The sequence below is a fragment of the Rhineura floridana genome, chromosome 4 (genome assembly GCF_030035675.1).
Source record: "Rhineura floridana isolate rRhiFlo1 chromosome 4, rRhiFlo1.hap2, whole genome shotgun sequence".
NCBI classification, from domain to species: domain Eukaryota; kingdom Metazoa; phylum Chordata; class Lepidosauria; order Squamata; family Rhineuridae; genus Rhineura; species Rhineura floridana.
This window is the reverse complement of record NC_084483.1, coordinates 119,907,876-119,922,248: the sequence shown is the minus strand read 5'-3', so window position 1 is coordinate 119,922,248 and position 14,373 is coordinate 119,907,876. Positions and strand designations below refer to the sequence as shown.

At 45.4% G+C, this 14,373-nt stretch overlaps 1 protein-coding gene across 12 annotated transcripts in view; it reads right to left on the bottom strand.

Annotated features, from left to right (window-relative positions):
* Positions 1-14,373, bottom strand: part of TIAM2 (TIAM Rac1 associated GEF 2) — a 274,765-nt gene that overhangs the window by 17,410 nt on the left and 242,982 nt on the right. For all 12 annotated transcript variants that reach the window (XM_061624187.1, XM_061624191.1, XM_061624185.1 and 9 more), the window contains 5 exons: positions 13,808-13,876; positions 13,312-13,437; positions 9,303-9,411; positions 867-1,046; positions 423-541 (listed from right to left, as the gene is read on the bottom strand). In XM_061624187.1, coding sequence (XP_061480171.1) covers positions 423-541; positions 867-1,046; positions 9,303-9,411; positions 13,312-13,437; positions 13,808-13,876 — 603 coding nt within the window. The remainder of the gene's footprint in view (positions 1-422; positions 542-866; positions 1,047-9,302; positions 9,412-13,311; positions 13,438-13,807; positions 13,877-14,373) is intronic.

Sequence of the window (14,373 nt, the reverse complement as noted above, 5' to 3'; positions counted from 1 at the left end):
ATAGCAAAATGAAAAATTACCAATCAATCGCACTGAATATGTGTTAGGAATGCCAATTAACTGTCTGGCAAGAAACCAAATGACTGCTTGCTCTAGTGTATTTTAATGCTGCTTGCATGATATAGAATACATAGTAGGATAAGCAAAGCATAATTAATTTTTCATTTATTTAAAATCTTTTTATACTGCCCTTCATACAAATTCCAAGGCAGTTTAAAACAGTATAGATTTTAAAACATCAACATGTAAAACAACTATCAACAATCCAAACCATTTAAGAAGTTGTTGGTGTGTTCATTTTTCCTGCTCTGATAAATTCACAGCTGCCTTACTGTAGCCTGATGTACAAGTAAGCCATTTTCAACACTACTGTTTCACCAAGATTTAGGCCAGAGTTTTAATTTTTGTTCCAGTCCTCGTACCTCTTTCTCAGTTCCACTCTGATCTGCAACTAGTTGGTCAAACACTGCACCATAATCCTCATAGATCTTCTGCATTTCATTGATGTGGCTGGCCACCTTTTCCATTGCTTTCAGTGCTTCTGCAGTTTTTAAGACAAGTCCAGAATTTAACATATAGCTAAATAGGCCCCTTGAAAAGTGTACACTTGAATCACCTAAAACCTAGGAATGCATCATCTTAGGAAATGCAGAAACAAATGTATTGCTGATGATAACCAGGATCAACAAAACTGTCCCCAAACAAAGTTTGTTTGTTTTTTTGGGGGGGGGAATCCAAACCACATGGGAAGCCACTTCACACTGTGCATAAGATTCCCTATCAAACAGCTCCGTGCTAAATACATGATTTGATACAAATAGCTGTGACAGTTTTTAAACAGCAAAAACGATTGCCTTGGACAGTACCTGTGAGGTGGTAATGCTCCTCACTTTCAGTGTCTGTCAGAGATACTAGCTCTTTCAGGAGCAATGGGTATTTCAGCACCCTCTGAACTGGCTTGATAAGAAAGGACTCCAATGTGGAAGAATGTTGTTTAGTTGGATTGTGAGCATCCAGAAAGGCTTTAAAGGCTTTATCTGTTTTGGCTAAAGGAAAACAAAACAAAAACCATGATCACATTTGCAGCCCATATTAATCAATCTTCTCCATTTCATTCCAGGACCTGGAGAATCAATAAGTCAGACTCCCCAGGCGTCTCTCTTGGCAGAGACCATCAAAATTCTATGCAGGAATAAGCAACATAATGATAATCCTTTGTTACTCCATCTTAATCAGCAATTATTTCTGGATAGCTTAGACTACCATGCTTTTTCATGATTATTAAACTGTGAACTGACCAGAGGACACTGTTATTTGGCAGCAGAAGTGACTCACCTGGTGGGGCAGAGCTGCAATGGCAGCTGGGCCACCGCCACTCAACCAAGAGGGACTAGATGGCAGGGAGAGTGGCACAATGCAGGACCAGCAGTGGAACCAACCTGGTGCTCCCGCCAGTCTGCCTACACCAACACCAACCTCCCCACCACCTAGTCCTTCTCCCTCTCCCGGCCAGTAAGCAGCAGCAATCCCAAAACTAGTATTGTAGACTTCCTGACTGGGCAAGCTGCTTTTGTTGGGCAGTATATAAAAAACAAAAGTAAATAATACTTCTCACAAGCTGAGGACAGACAGGCTTATTAAAAAAAACTTGAGTCACTATAGGGATGTTTGCACCAGGTAGTTTTGTTTTGTTTTGAGGAGTATGTTGCAAATCACTGTGAGCAGTATCTGACAAAGATTTTAGTTCTGGAATTTGCACCAGAATTGTTGCATCGTACTAAAGAGTTACAAACTTTCCCAGCAGTCACAAAGTATATTGTTCTCCTCCTTTTAGGGGGTATGTCACAGACTCCATTCACATGTAAAATTATACACAAGTAGCTGTGGCAATATATCTTCTTTCCAGCTGGCAAGCTGCCACATCCACTCATGCAAAAACACTATTTTAAAAAGCTGCACTGTATGACTAGGTGTTTGTGAACATGTTCGAATGATACATGTTTTAAAAAGAAAAAATGACATAAGCTCCCACATACCTAGGATTGAATAATTGTGCAAGAGGAATAACTTCTAATCCTGCAATGGAACTTCCCCTCCCTCTACTTCCCACCCCATGCCAATCTGCCCCAGAGGGTTGCGGGAAAGCCCAGAGCATATCTTTTGGGGGGTGGCATAGGGGGAGGGGAGAGAAGGGGGAACTTCTGTTGAACAGGTGGAAATAGTTCCACTTGCACAATGACTTAGCTGAATGCAACCCCTTCATATTGAAAAAGGAGGTCACACAAGAAGACTACTTCCATAACATGGATTGTAAAACAGGGAAAGCCCAAATGGGAAAAATACAACACGTGATGTTGGTGCAAGCATACCCTATAATAAGCATTAGAAAAGATTCCGTTATCATCATACTTTATCAAAAGGCAGCCTGAAAAACTAAAACAAAAGTCATTTTGTTTGTGTTCTCACCGTGAAAAATAATGATTGGGGCCTATTGCCGAAATAAAACACAAACACCATTCATTGGGTTAAATCATGGGCCACTTTATTAAACGGAATCAATTAGAATAATGAACCTGCAGAGGGGAAATCAAGTGCGGGAGCATTCTGATGATCCAGGCAAAGCCTGCTTGCAGCCATAGGGCAACCAAACCTTGCCTGAGCCCGGGGCTGCCCTGTGCCAGGCCCCAGCTCAGGCCACACCTGAAGATGTGTAGGGGGTCCAACCCGCATCACCGCCCCCCGGAGCCCTGAAACTCCGAGCGGATGAGGCACGTTGGCCCCAAAGGCAGCCCGTGTTCTGACCCCCGGGCCGTATAGCCCTGAGCTGCAGGCCCCCAGACCACCAATCGCCCCCAAAGGTGCCTAAAGGTGTCACCTAGCTGCCCTTTCCCTTTAAACCTTTTCCCACACTTCTTTGCCACAAAAGGGGGACAAGCCTCTGCTTAGTCTCCCTTTACCCCACACCCGATAAGAATCTCGTGCAGACCCCTCTGCAGGTCCATCAGGAAGATGCCATCGTTGCCTCCCGAACTGCATGTCCACACACTTCTGCCACTGAGGGCCTTGCCCTCCATGTCTGACCACAGCAGACGACCCAAGGCCACCGAGGCCTCAACTGCATGTCCTCACATGCCTGCCACTGAGGGTCTTGCCCTCCATGTCTGAACACAGCAGACGACCTGAGGCTACCAAGGCCTCAGCTGCATGTCCTCACATGCCTGCCACTGAGGGCCTTGCCCTTCCTGTCTGACCACAGCAGACGACCAGAGGCTATTGTGGCCTCAACTGCATGTCCTCACATGTCTTGCCCTTCAGTAACCAAGGTAATTCCCACCCAGGGGAATGACCACCACCTGCAGAACCTTCCACCCTGAACCCTGCTGGAACAACATGGGTAGGAGACCATTCCAGCGCATACTCTGTCGACCCAGCCACCAAACCGTGGCCCACCATCAGAGGCCCAGCTGTGAACCAATGTGCGTTTGCAGCCCCAAGGCCAGCCTATGAGATCATGCCATGGCTGCAGAGTAGGCTGCGCATCTGCTCCATCCCCGTCCAGCAACCTGCCAAAACAGAAACAATCGTGAACAGTTGGGTCCCGGACCTTCAGACTCGCCCCTGGGGTAAATGTATTCCATGCACCCCCTACTTCCACCTCCCGACGGCCTACACCTGCATATACCAAAACCAAATAGACCGTCCCAGGTAGGCAATTCCACTGCCAGGTAGGCAACCCCAATTCCAGAGGAGCATGTCCCTCAAACCCCCATGGGTCCCAGGCACTGCGACACTAGACTGAAACTTTATGAGGGAAGATCCCTCCCCCTGAATATCAGGCAACCAGGCCTGTAGCTTCAGGCCAAAAACGCTATGACGCCGTCATGGGGAAGTGTCCAGTCCAGGGGGAGGGTAAAATAATGTGGAGTGACTCTTGTACCCCTGGTCTGTCTGGAAACAAACCTTGGACCGCAGGATGGCTCAAAGGGAAGTCTGACCTGGCCCCAAACACCCCCGCCCCCCATCCGGAAGGCTCCAAATTAAGTGTGAGGGCTGCTACATGCAACTGCTGAGCTTTGAAGCATGATGGTCACAGGGCACCTCCCTGATCAACAATCCCTGGCGGGTCAGGTGAACACGGAGGATGAGGATAAGGGGTATGGGGGTGTGCATGGGCCAGCTGGCCAGCACATGACATATCCCAAGACATCTGAATGGTCCTAAAGGCCCCCTGCCAGCCTACCTTGCGACACACTGACAGATAAGCTTTACTCCTACCATCTGTGATGAATTCCAGCACGTGATTCAAAGGAATAGGCCACACTTTGCATAGCCCCAGCCAGCCCCCAACTCCCAGGAATCCCCTCCTGCCCTCTGATAGCTGGTGAGCATGCTGGGGCAGCAGATAGGCATATGGCCATCTCTGATTCCCCTTCCCCATCTCCCAGTATGCGGTATGGGACTAGCTGAGTCGGTCCTTCCTCTAACTGAAACACCATTGACGCACCGCGGGAAAGGAGGGAGCCACACCACAGGTTGGCGCATAAGGCAGCCAAAACTTTGAACTTGTGGTAAGGCTGTGAAATCCCTGTTATGGCACCATCACCCCCACCGTAGAAGGCCCCCAACACCTGAAGGGGAGGAAGCAAACACCTTCCCCAGCCCCTGAAAACTGCAGGATCTTGATCTGCAACAGTTCAAGCTTTTCCAGGGGAGCCTGCAGCCCTGGGTCCAAAAGTCAGTCTTAATACCCTGGAAGGTGAACACTGGGGCAGGATCCTCCATTTCCCCAGCTGCCAAAGGAACCCCCCAGCTCATAGCTACGCTATAAACTGTGCCATCAGGTACTAACATGCACCCAAAGTCTGCCCTACCCGTAAACTGTAAATCATGAAAGTAGTGCCCCACTGCTTCTGAGCCCTCTCGTCTCCTGACTGTCCCTTTCAAGAAGGGGCTGAAGTGCTCCATGCAAGAATACATCAGCCCATATGTAATGCTCTGCTGCATAGTTGACTTAAAGGGCAAAACTCAGCAGCTCAAAATCCACCGTGTGTAACAGCTGGCAATGCAGGCAGATTAGCTGCCACACTTGCCCATAAGGCATCACTGACTGACCCCCTTGTATGACGGATGGTGAATCAGGTAGACTTTGCCCACTGCCACTTTGGGCACTATACGGGGGGGGCACTGAGAGAGCAGAGGTAGGGGATGATGGGAAGGGGCCAATAACCCTGCCCAACTGTATGTCTTCATCAATTGTCCTCTGGACCAGTGCGTCCATACCTAAGACTGATTTAAGATTGCTGGCCATAAGGGTGAGCCGGGGGCTACGGCATAGGATCCGGAAAACCGCATAATAAAGAAAAACCACATAATAAAATGAGTCTCCCCATAACTGGGCAGTCTGCAAGCAAGGTCCATAGCCCTCGAGCGTAGCTGGGAAGGGACATTTTCTTGAGCAGCCTCTGCTGGGGGCTACTTCCCACTCCTTTGAGGGGCCCTGGCCCCACATATCCTTCTGGCTTCTTGTTGTGCCTTTAAGAACATAAGAACATAAGAAGAGCCTGCTGGATCAGGCCAGTGGCCCATCTAGTCCAGCATCCTGTTCTCACAGTGGCCAACCAGGTGCCTGGGGGAAGCCCGCAAGCAGGACCCGAGTGCAAGAACACTCTCCCCTCCTGAGGCTTCCGGCAACTGGTTTTCAGAAGCATGCTGCCTCTGACTAGGGTGGCACAGCACAGCCATCACGGCTAGTAGCCATTGATAGCCCTGTCCTCCATGAATTTGTCTAATCTTCTTTTAAAGCCGTCCAAGCTGGTGGCCATTACTGCATCTTGTGGGAGCAAATTCCATAGTTTAACTATGCGCTGAGTAAAGTAGTACTTCCTTTTGTCTGTCCTGAATCTTCCAACATTCAGCTTCTTTGAATGTCCACGAGTTCTAGTATTATGAGAGAGGGAGAAGAACTTTTCTCTATCCACTTTCTCAATGCCATGCATAATTTTATACACTTCTATCATGTCTCCGCTGACCCGCCTTTTCTCTAAACTAAAAAGCCCCAAATGCTGCAACCTTTCCTCGTAAGGGAGTCGCTCCATCCCCTTGATCATTCTGGTTGCCCTCTTCTGAACCTATTCCAACTCTATAATATCCTTTTTGAGATGAGGCGACCAGAACTGTACACAGTATTCCAAATGCGGCCGCACCATAGATTTATACAACGGCATTATGATATCGGCTGTTTTATTTTCAATACCTTTCCTAATTATCGCTAGCATGGAATTTGCCTTTTTCACAGCTGCCGCACACTGGGTCGACATTTTCATCGTGCTGTCCACTACAACCCCGAGGTCTCTCTCCTGGTCGGTCACCGCCAGTTCAGACCCCATGAGCGTATATGTGAAATTAAGATTTTTTGCTCCCATATGCATAATTTTACACTTGTTTATATTGAATTGCATTTGCCATTTTTCCGCCCATTCACTCAGTTTGGAGAGATCTTTTTGGAGCTCTTCACAATCCCTGTTTGTTTTAACAACCCTGAACAATTTAGTGTCGTCAGCAAACTTGGCCACTTCACTGCTCACTCCTAATTCTAGGTCATTAATGAACAAGTTGAAAAGTACAGGTCCCAATACCGATCCTTGAGGGACTCCACTTTCTACAGCCCTCCATTGGGAGAACTGTCCGTTTATTCCTACTCTCTACTTTCTGCTTCTTAACCAATTCCTTATCCACAAGAGGACCTCTCCTCTTATTCCATATTCTTTGATAGCAGGTTCGTATTCAGCAGTTATTAGATGGCATGGAGTTGAGCAATGTCATCTTCTAATGTCTGCAGATCAAATGACTCTTAAAAGCACAGGACTAGTGGCCTGTAAAAAAGGTGGCCACCTTATCTACAGACCAGTTTGTAAACTAGCTAAAGAGAAGATGCAAGCAAATGTGCAGCCTGCACGTGATTACTGAAAAGAATTCCATTGTTTAAATAATTTACTCAGAGAAATATGAATTGGACCAATTCTATGCATACGTACTTATGAGAAAATCCCCCTGAGTGTATCGTTACTTCTTCCCCCGGAAGGGTGCATGTGATTGCACACATACAGCAGAATCCTATGTATGTTTACTCAGAATATCAAGGATTAAATGGGTCTTAGGACAGAGGTTTATGGGACTTAACTGATGGAAAGGTTCATATATTTTTACCTGGGTTTTGAAGAACGTATTTGGGGAGGGGAAGCTTGACAGTGAAAAAGAGGGGATGAGTTCCCTTTGCATTTTGGAGTTGAGGTAGTTTTGAAGGTGAGGTTGCAGCACTAACTGGGATCCCTACTGGCTCCTGCAGCCTCCTTTCTGTCTCCGGCCACCCGCCCTCCTCAAAAAGCCTCTGCTCTTTGTAATTACATTGCATTGCTCCAATCCAAATGGCCGCTACGTTATGACAGAGCATCTTTCTAGGTTATTCTGCAAAAACAAGTGGCGGCCACAGGCAGCAGGAGGGTGCGGGAGTGCAGGCAAATTTTTGCCCCTCTCATCTCCTCAAGTTCTCCCTAATTGACTAACTTTCCTGGTTTGCAAAAACAGTGTGGAAGTGGAATGGCCTTCTCAGTACATCCCTTAATAAAAGCATCCCCACAGATGGCTGTCCAGCTGCCCCTGGAATGCCCCCAGTGTCAGATAGCCAACTACCTCTCTAGGTAATTGGTAACTGAAAAGTAACATTTACTTTAAACTAAAAATACACTTCAGTATCAAGAAAAGGAGTCTATTCCTATTTTGCTTTCTGTAATGGGAAGGGGACCCCGATAGAAGTATCTCCTGGCCCTAACTGGAGGCGCTGAGGGCTGCACCTGGGGACCCTCTGCATGCAAAGCAAGTGATCTGTTACTGAGCTACAATCCTCCCTCTCCAGGGTCCGAGATCCCTGTAAATGCTGAAATAATCATAGCAATACCAGTGCATGAAGTGCATTGGCTCTGTTCCACTGTTGGGCATCTGCAAACAGGTACGAGGTACATCCTTGAGACATACACAAGGGACATTTAGGTAGGATAAAATTCCACTTCATGTAGCTGCCCCACTCAGTGCACCAAACACACACACCACCCGGCTGTACCTGCGCTCCTATGGCTTTACCTGCGCTGCTACCGCCCAGGCTTTACCTGCACTGCTACCGCCCAGGCTTTACCTGCGCTGCTACCGCCCAGGCTTTACCTATGTTACCACCACCCCAGCTTTACCTGTTCTACTATTCTGCTAAAGTCGGCAGTGGGGGCCTGAGACCCGCTTGACTGTCCCTTAGCGCTAGCCTCCCCCCCCAGCAAGAGCTCACAAAAAGAAATTTAAATGTCCTGGCCTGAGTGCCTGCTGCGCCGTGGGTCGCTGCCGTGCCTCGCCACTGCCGCTACTGCACCTCTCCTGAGAAGATGAGGGATTGCCACCGCCGCCGCTGCACACAAAGGCCTGGCCGCCCAATGGGGTCCCGCGCCACTTCCGCTAGCATGGATCGCCGCTGCTTCTGCTGTTGCTGCCCGGCCTCACTGAGCCACCGGCTTCCCCCCGAAGCCTCGGAGTTGCTTCTCCCACCTGTGCCGCGAGGCCTCCTTGAAGCCTTGCGTCACCTGCTGGCCCAGAAAGGCCCTGCCGCCGTAGGGCTCCTCAGCCAGGCCTCGCGCAAGGCCTCCTGTTACTGCTGCCACCACCGCAAGGTCGGCGCATCAAAGGCCTCGCTGTGGCTGGAAGGCCTCCCGTGCCTCGCCACCACTGGAAGGCCTCCCGCGCCTTGCTGCAGCCGCCGCCGCAAGGCCGCTGCATCAAAGGCCTCGCTGCGGCTGGAAGGCCATCCATGTCTCGCTGCTGCTGGAAGGCCACCCGCGTCTCGCTGCTGCTGGAAGGCCTCCCGTGCCTTGCTGCAGCCGCCGCCACAAGGCTGGCCCATCAAAGGCCTCCCGGCGCATCAAAGGACTCGCCCCGGCTGGAAGGCCTCCTGCGCCTCGCTGGCGCCGGAAGGCTCCCCGCGCCTTGCCACAGCCACAAGGCCTCACTGCCCTGCAGGCCTTGCCGCCAAAATTCAAAGGAGGGTGGGAGGCTGGTGGAGTGGCCTTAAATGGCCTTCAGCCACCCCGCCTCCTTTCTGTGTGTCACGACGGCGCGACGCGTGCACACACACACACCCTGATGGCGACCTGGGCTTCGGCTGCGGCCGCAAACTCGCCCCTTTGCCCGGCAAGTACCGGGCACGGAATGGGATCTTGGTGCTATAAATCTGTCACATACATAGATTATGTCAGCAAGACAATTACCTCTTTCAAGAACTTTCTGGACTTTTATGTGGTTTGCACAGAATCCACTGTACAATTTGAAGTGGTCAGCGTAATACAGGAAAGAGCCACCCAAAGAGAATAGCAGTTTCTGAAACCAACACAGTCAGAAGGTTAATGTAGAACATGCCTTTAGTCAGGATTCCGAAAGTGTGTAACAATCAAAACCATGAAATTTAATGCAAACACACCGAAGACATTGTGCCCTGGAAGTGATGAAGGCAGACTTCAACAACACATTTTGCCAAGGTCTTTCCATGAAGGGATTCACTAAGGAAAACCTATATTCTGGATGGCACATTGAAAACAAGCAAACCAGAAATTCATCCCAGTCTTTCCCTCAAATCCAGAAATGTAAACCCAAAACACTGCTGTTGAAAAGAAGATTTGACACTTGCAAGTTATGTGCCAAGGAAAAGAAGGGCAGCAATTGTTCTTTATTCAGTGCACAACAATTCCAAACTTGACATCATTCATTATTATCATAGAATCATAGAATAGTAGAGTTGGAAGGAGCTTACAAGGCCATCAAGTCCAACCCCCTGCTTAGTGCAGGAATCCAAATCAAAGCATTCCCGACAGATAGCTGTCCAGCTGCCTCTTGAATGCCTCCAGTGTCAGAGAGCCCACTACCTCTCTGGGTAATTGGTTCCATTGTCGTATGGCCCTAACAGTTAGGAAGTTTTTCCTGATGTTCAGTCGAAATCTGGCTTCCTGCAACTTGAGCCCATTATTCCGTGTGATAATAGTGTAGGCACCTGTGACCAGATGGTCTCCACATACTCATTTTTTTGGCTAAGACTGATCACTTAAAAGTCTAAAAATCTGAACCCATAGAGGTGCAAACATCCCAACAGATGTTTCTTTCTAATAGAATAAGGTCCACAGCCAACTTCTCTGGGACATCAAAAGAGGCAAGTTCAGAATTGGGAGGGCCCACCACTATGAAAAAGGCAAGGTGTCATGTCTGTGGTTGACATAATGACACAAACCACAGAAACAATATGCTTCATCTAACTGTTGTGTCTGTTTTACTAATTCACTGAATGTGTATAGGCTGCTTAGGTAGCATACATTATGGTATGCGAAATCTGTGGTTATAGTTCTCCCACCAATCCACAGTGCCTCTGTCTTCTCCATAACATTCAAGTCAGGAGAGGTCATGCATAATCTGGACCATTGTCTGGGTGCAGTGGCAGACTAGATGAAGGCTCCCCTGGGTTCTTTCTGGGATGAAGGGAGGGATATAAGTTCAATAAACAAACAAATAAACAGTGGGAAGACAGAGGCACTGGGGTAGGAGGTTCCCAAGTCCGGGAGATTGGCCAGTTGCCTGTTTTGGATGGGGATGTACTCCTCTAAAAGTACAGGTTTGGAATTGGGGGGGGGGCTTCTCCTGAATCCATCTTTGTCGATGGAGGCTCAGAGAGTGCTTTTTCCAGGTACAAGTGTTGGGTCAATTATGTTCCTAGACAGGGATGGTCTGGCCACTGTGATTCATGCATTGGTAACCTCAAGATTTGGTGTCAGGAGAGATATTTAGAGTTCCTAAGAGTATGAAAACAATACACATGAAGCATTGTCAAATGTTTTATATGATTTGTTTAAGTAATGCTATTACTTTTTTCTTTCTTTTTCTTAAGAACATAAGAAGAGCCTGCTGGATCAGGCCAGTGGTCCATCCAGTCCAGCATCCTGTTCTAACAATGACTTGTTTAACTAGTCATTGCTCCTTTTAAGTATGGATCCTGATTGTTTGAAAGAGAAACTAAACTCCTCAGAAATCCTGCTACATGGGAGCAGGATGAGGAATGTGGGAGCCCAACACTTCACATAGACTAATAGAGACTTGTACATGCAATGCTAAATCATAGTTTAACATTACATGCAAACTGAGCCAATGTCAGAACAGCTTCACCTCTGGGTGGTTTAGCTTTTATGCAAGCAAAAAAAAAAAGTTGAAGAGAAGGAAAGGAAGCAGGAAAAGAAGCAAAATGAAAGCTTTACTAACAAAATGCACTTTCAAGTATTTTTTCAAGATTTTGTACTTACGGACTTCCGGGAAGGGTGACTTCGCTTGTGCCTGCTTTTGAGACGGGCTCCCGCCTCAAAAGAAGCTTATTCAGATATAAATCAGTCAGAACATTTTTTTTTTGACTGATGAAATTTCTCCCGGGCAGGGAGAAACGTAGAGATCAACCTCAAAAGCCTGGTTTTGTTGGGAGGACTGGATTTCATTAATTTATGAGAAAAGGTCCAGCCAGCAATGCCGGACGGACTTCCGAACAAGCTCTATCTGATTAATGCGATACGTTTATCTTTTCTTCAAAGAGAAAACCGACTAACAGGCAAGCACCCTTCTTTCTATTATTTTTTTTACTTGGTTTAAATTGTTGCAGCAAAAAGAGATTTGTCAAATGAATCAGCTTTAAAGAACTTCTGGGTGAGCTATAACTCTTCTCTGTTATTCACGAAATTAACAGCTTATCTCTGTTTCTATTGCAAAAAGCTGTCCTGGAAGTGCATTCTAAAGATATAAACAGAAGAGGGATTTCTATTCCAAGGAACATTATATTGTCTGGGACTATTCTCTTTTTGGTCTATTTTATTTTGACGAATCTGCTTCTTCACGACGCCACTAACTGTTTTGATGCTGGGAACTAAATTTGTTTTGTGTTCTTGAACATAGAGAGATAAGGCAGGCTGCTCTGTTTATACTGTGATGTCATCAAGCCTGGAATATTAACCCAATTGTTGCTGAAATAAGAAGTGGTTCTTCTTTATTTTTGTTTTGTTTTGTTTTCGTGGTTTTAAAAATGGCAATCAAGAAAGTGGCTGAGAATCTGGAAGTAATTATGTTTCAGAAAATAATGGATGAGATTGAGATAACGAAACAAACCCTGTGACAGGGCAGTAAGGAGCTGAAAATTGAACTGAGCAAAATGACGCAGGAGCTTAAAGAAATAGGGGATCCTGTGAGAGAGGAGAATGAGATCAGAGATGAGAAAAGAAAAAATAAAGGGAAGATACAAGCCCTGGAGATTGGAACAAATGTGGAATTGGAAAAAGATCTGGAGTTTATGGATATTAGAAATAAAATCTACTGTTTGGAATTTAACGTTATCTCTGAAGAAATTAATGAAGATATTAGAGATAAAGTTATCAATGGCTTGGATAATCTTCTGGACTGGAATGACGTGATGGAGCTTGATATAGAGAAAATCTATGGAATTAACTGCAGCCATGTGACAATGGAAAAACTCTCAAGAGATGAGCCAGTGCATTTTGTAAAAAAGAAGAACACAGATATGACTTTACAACAATATTTCAGCAACTTATTCAGAATTGATGGCAAGAAAATATTTGGGATAGAGGAAATTCCCATCAGACTCTTATTATATGACTATGGCTATGACAGCAAGATTATTATGGAATACTGATAATGGAAGATTGGACACTGAAATTACTGGACTTAACAGGACTATTGAAGATGGAAGATGGAATTAATATGGATAATGGAATAATGGCTATTGAAATTATTGGACCTAACAGATTTTGATGAGATGGATTAATCGATATGTTTATTTGGACTATGGTTATGACAATAAGATTATTATTATTATTAACGAGATGGATTAATCGACATGTTTATTTGGAGAAAAATTGATAGATATATTTCTTAAAGAATTGAAACCTCTATTTGACTTTTTGTGGAAAGAATAAAGTAATGTTTATGAGATTTGATGATTAATTAAGATAACTACTGGAGGAAAGTGATTTTATAATATAATTTAAGAGACAGGATTGTTATATATTGTAGACCTATAACTGATTTGATCTGCGACAAATGGGAAGTCAACATTTTATTTTTTTGTTTAATCATTTTTGTTTTGTTTTGTTTTTTGTCTTTGAATGTTTTATGATTTTGTTTTGTATGTTTTATGAAAATTTGAATAAAAATTATTGTAAAAAAAAAAGATTTTGTACTTACCCGGAACTGAGAAGGTGTTTCAAGGACACTAAAATCGGAGCAGGAGGAAATGCCATCTTCAAGGGTCTCTAAAAATACCTTTTGAAAATCCAGCATCTCTGGCAGACTACCAAACAAAGACTCCATCTACATTTGGAGGGAGGGGAAAGAATCAAACATGGACAATGTGAATTGTTTGTACTTTGCAGTAATATTACCGAAGAGTATGCCACCCATCCATAGGTTGCTAGAGCAAACCAGGAGACATGTAACATTAATGAATTTGTCTCCTAATAGTTTTGGTGCTCATGTGGAAGACTAAATGGTTTTTGAAATAAAGATGTATTAGAAACATAGTCATCAGAAGTGCAGTCAACTTTTGTAACTAAGACGCGATAAATGCAGCTCATCAAAAAACACAGTATGCATTTTCGTTCATGTCTGATATGATAAAAGGACCTATAACATTGCAAAAGATTGGAAAGCAGTTAAAACAACAAAAACAAAATTCTCTCACCTCATCTTGAGTGAGGAAGGTCTCACTTTGAAGAGGTTCCAAGTATAATTGGAAGAGGCAGCTCAGGTCCTATTAAGGCACCAAAATTGCACAGCTTTACACCAGTTAAACAATAATACTTTGCTAACATTCACATGGGCATAAAACTAATGAGAAATACTTTTAACTGGGATCCAAACTATTATTCTAGTGCTATTGTTTGAACTCTGTCATTGTAACACTCCTACTATGGATAGCACAGGCAACTATGGAACATAACAGCATTAAAAAAAAAGACTTCGTATATGTGAACATGAATCCTCTGAAGCAGAGGATTCAACCTCCAGGTGCTGTTGGACTACAACTCCATCATCCCCACCCAGCATGACCAATGATCAGGAATGATGAGAATTGTAGTTCACCAATAACTGGAGTGCCACAGGTTACCTACCCCTACTGTAAAACATAAAAAGCAACCAGGTTATGACACCATTTTACTAAGCTAATGTCTCCAAGCGCTCTTTAGGCAGGTTCTTGGGCCTGGTTCATTACTTATCACTAAACCATGTTTCAGTATTATGGAAACA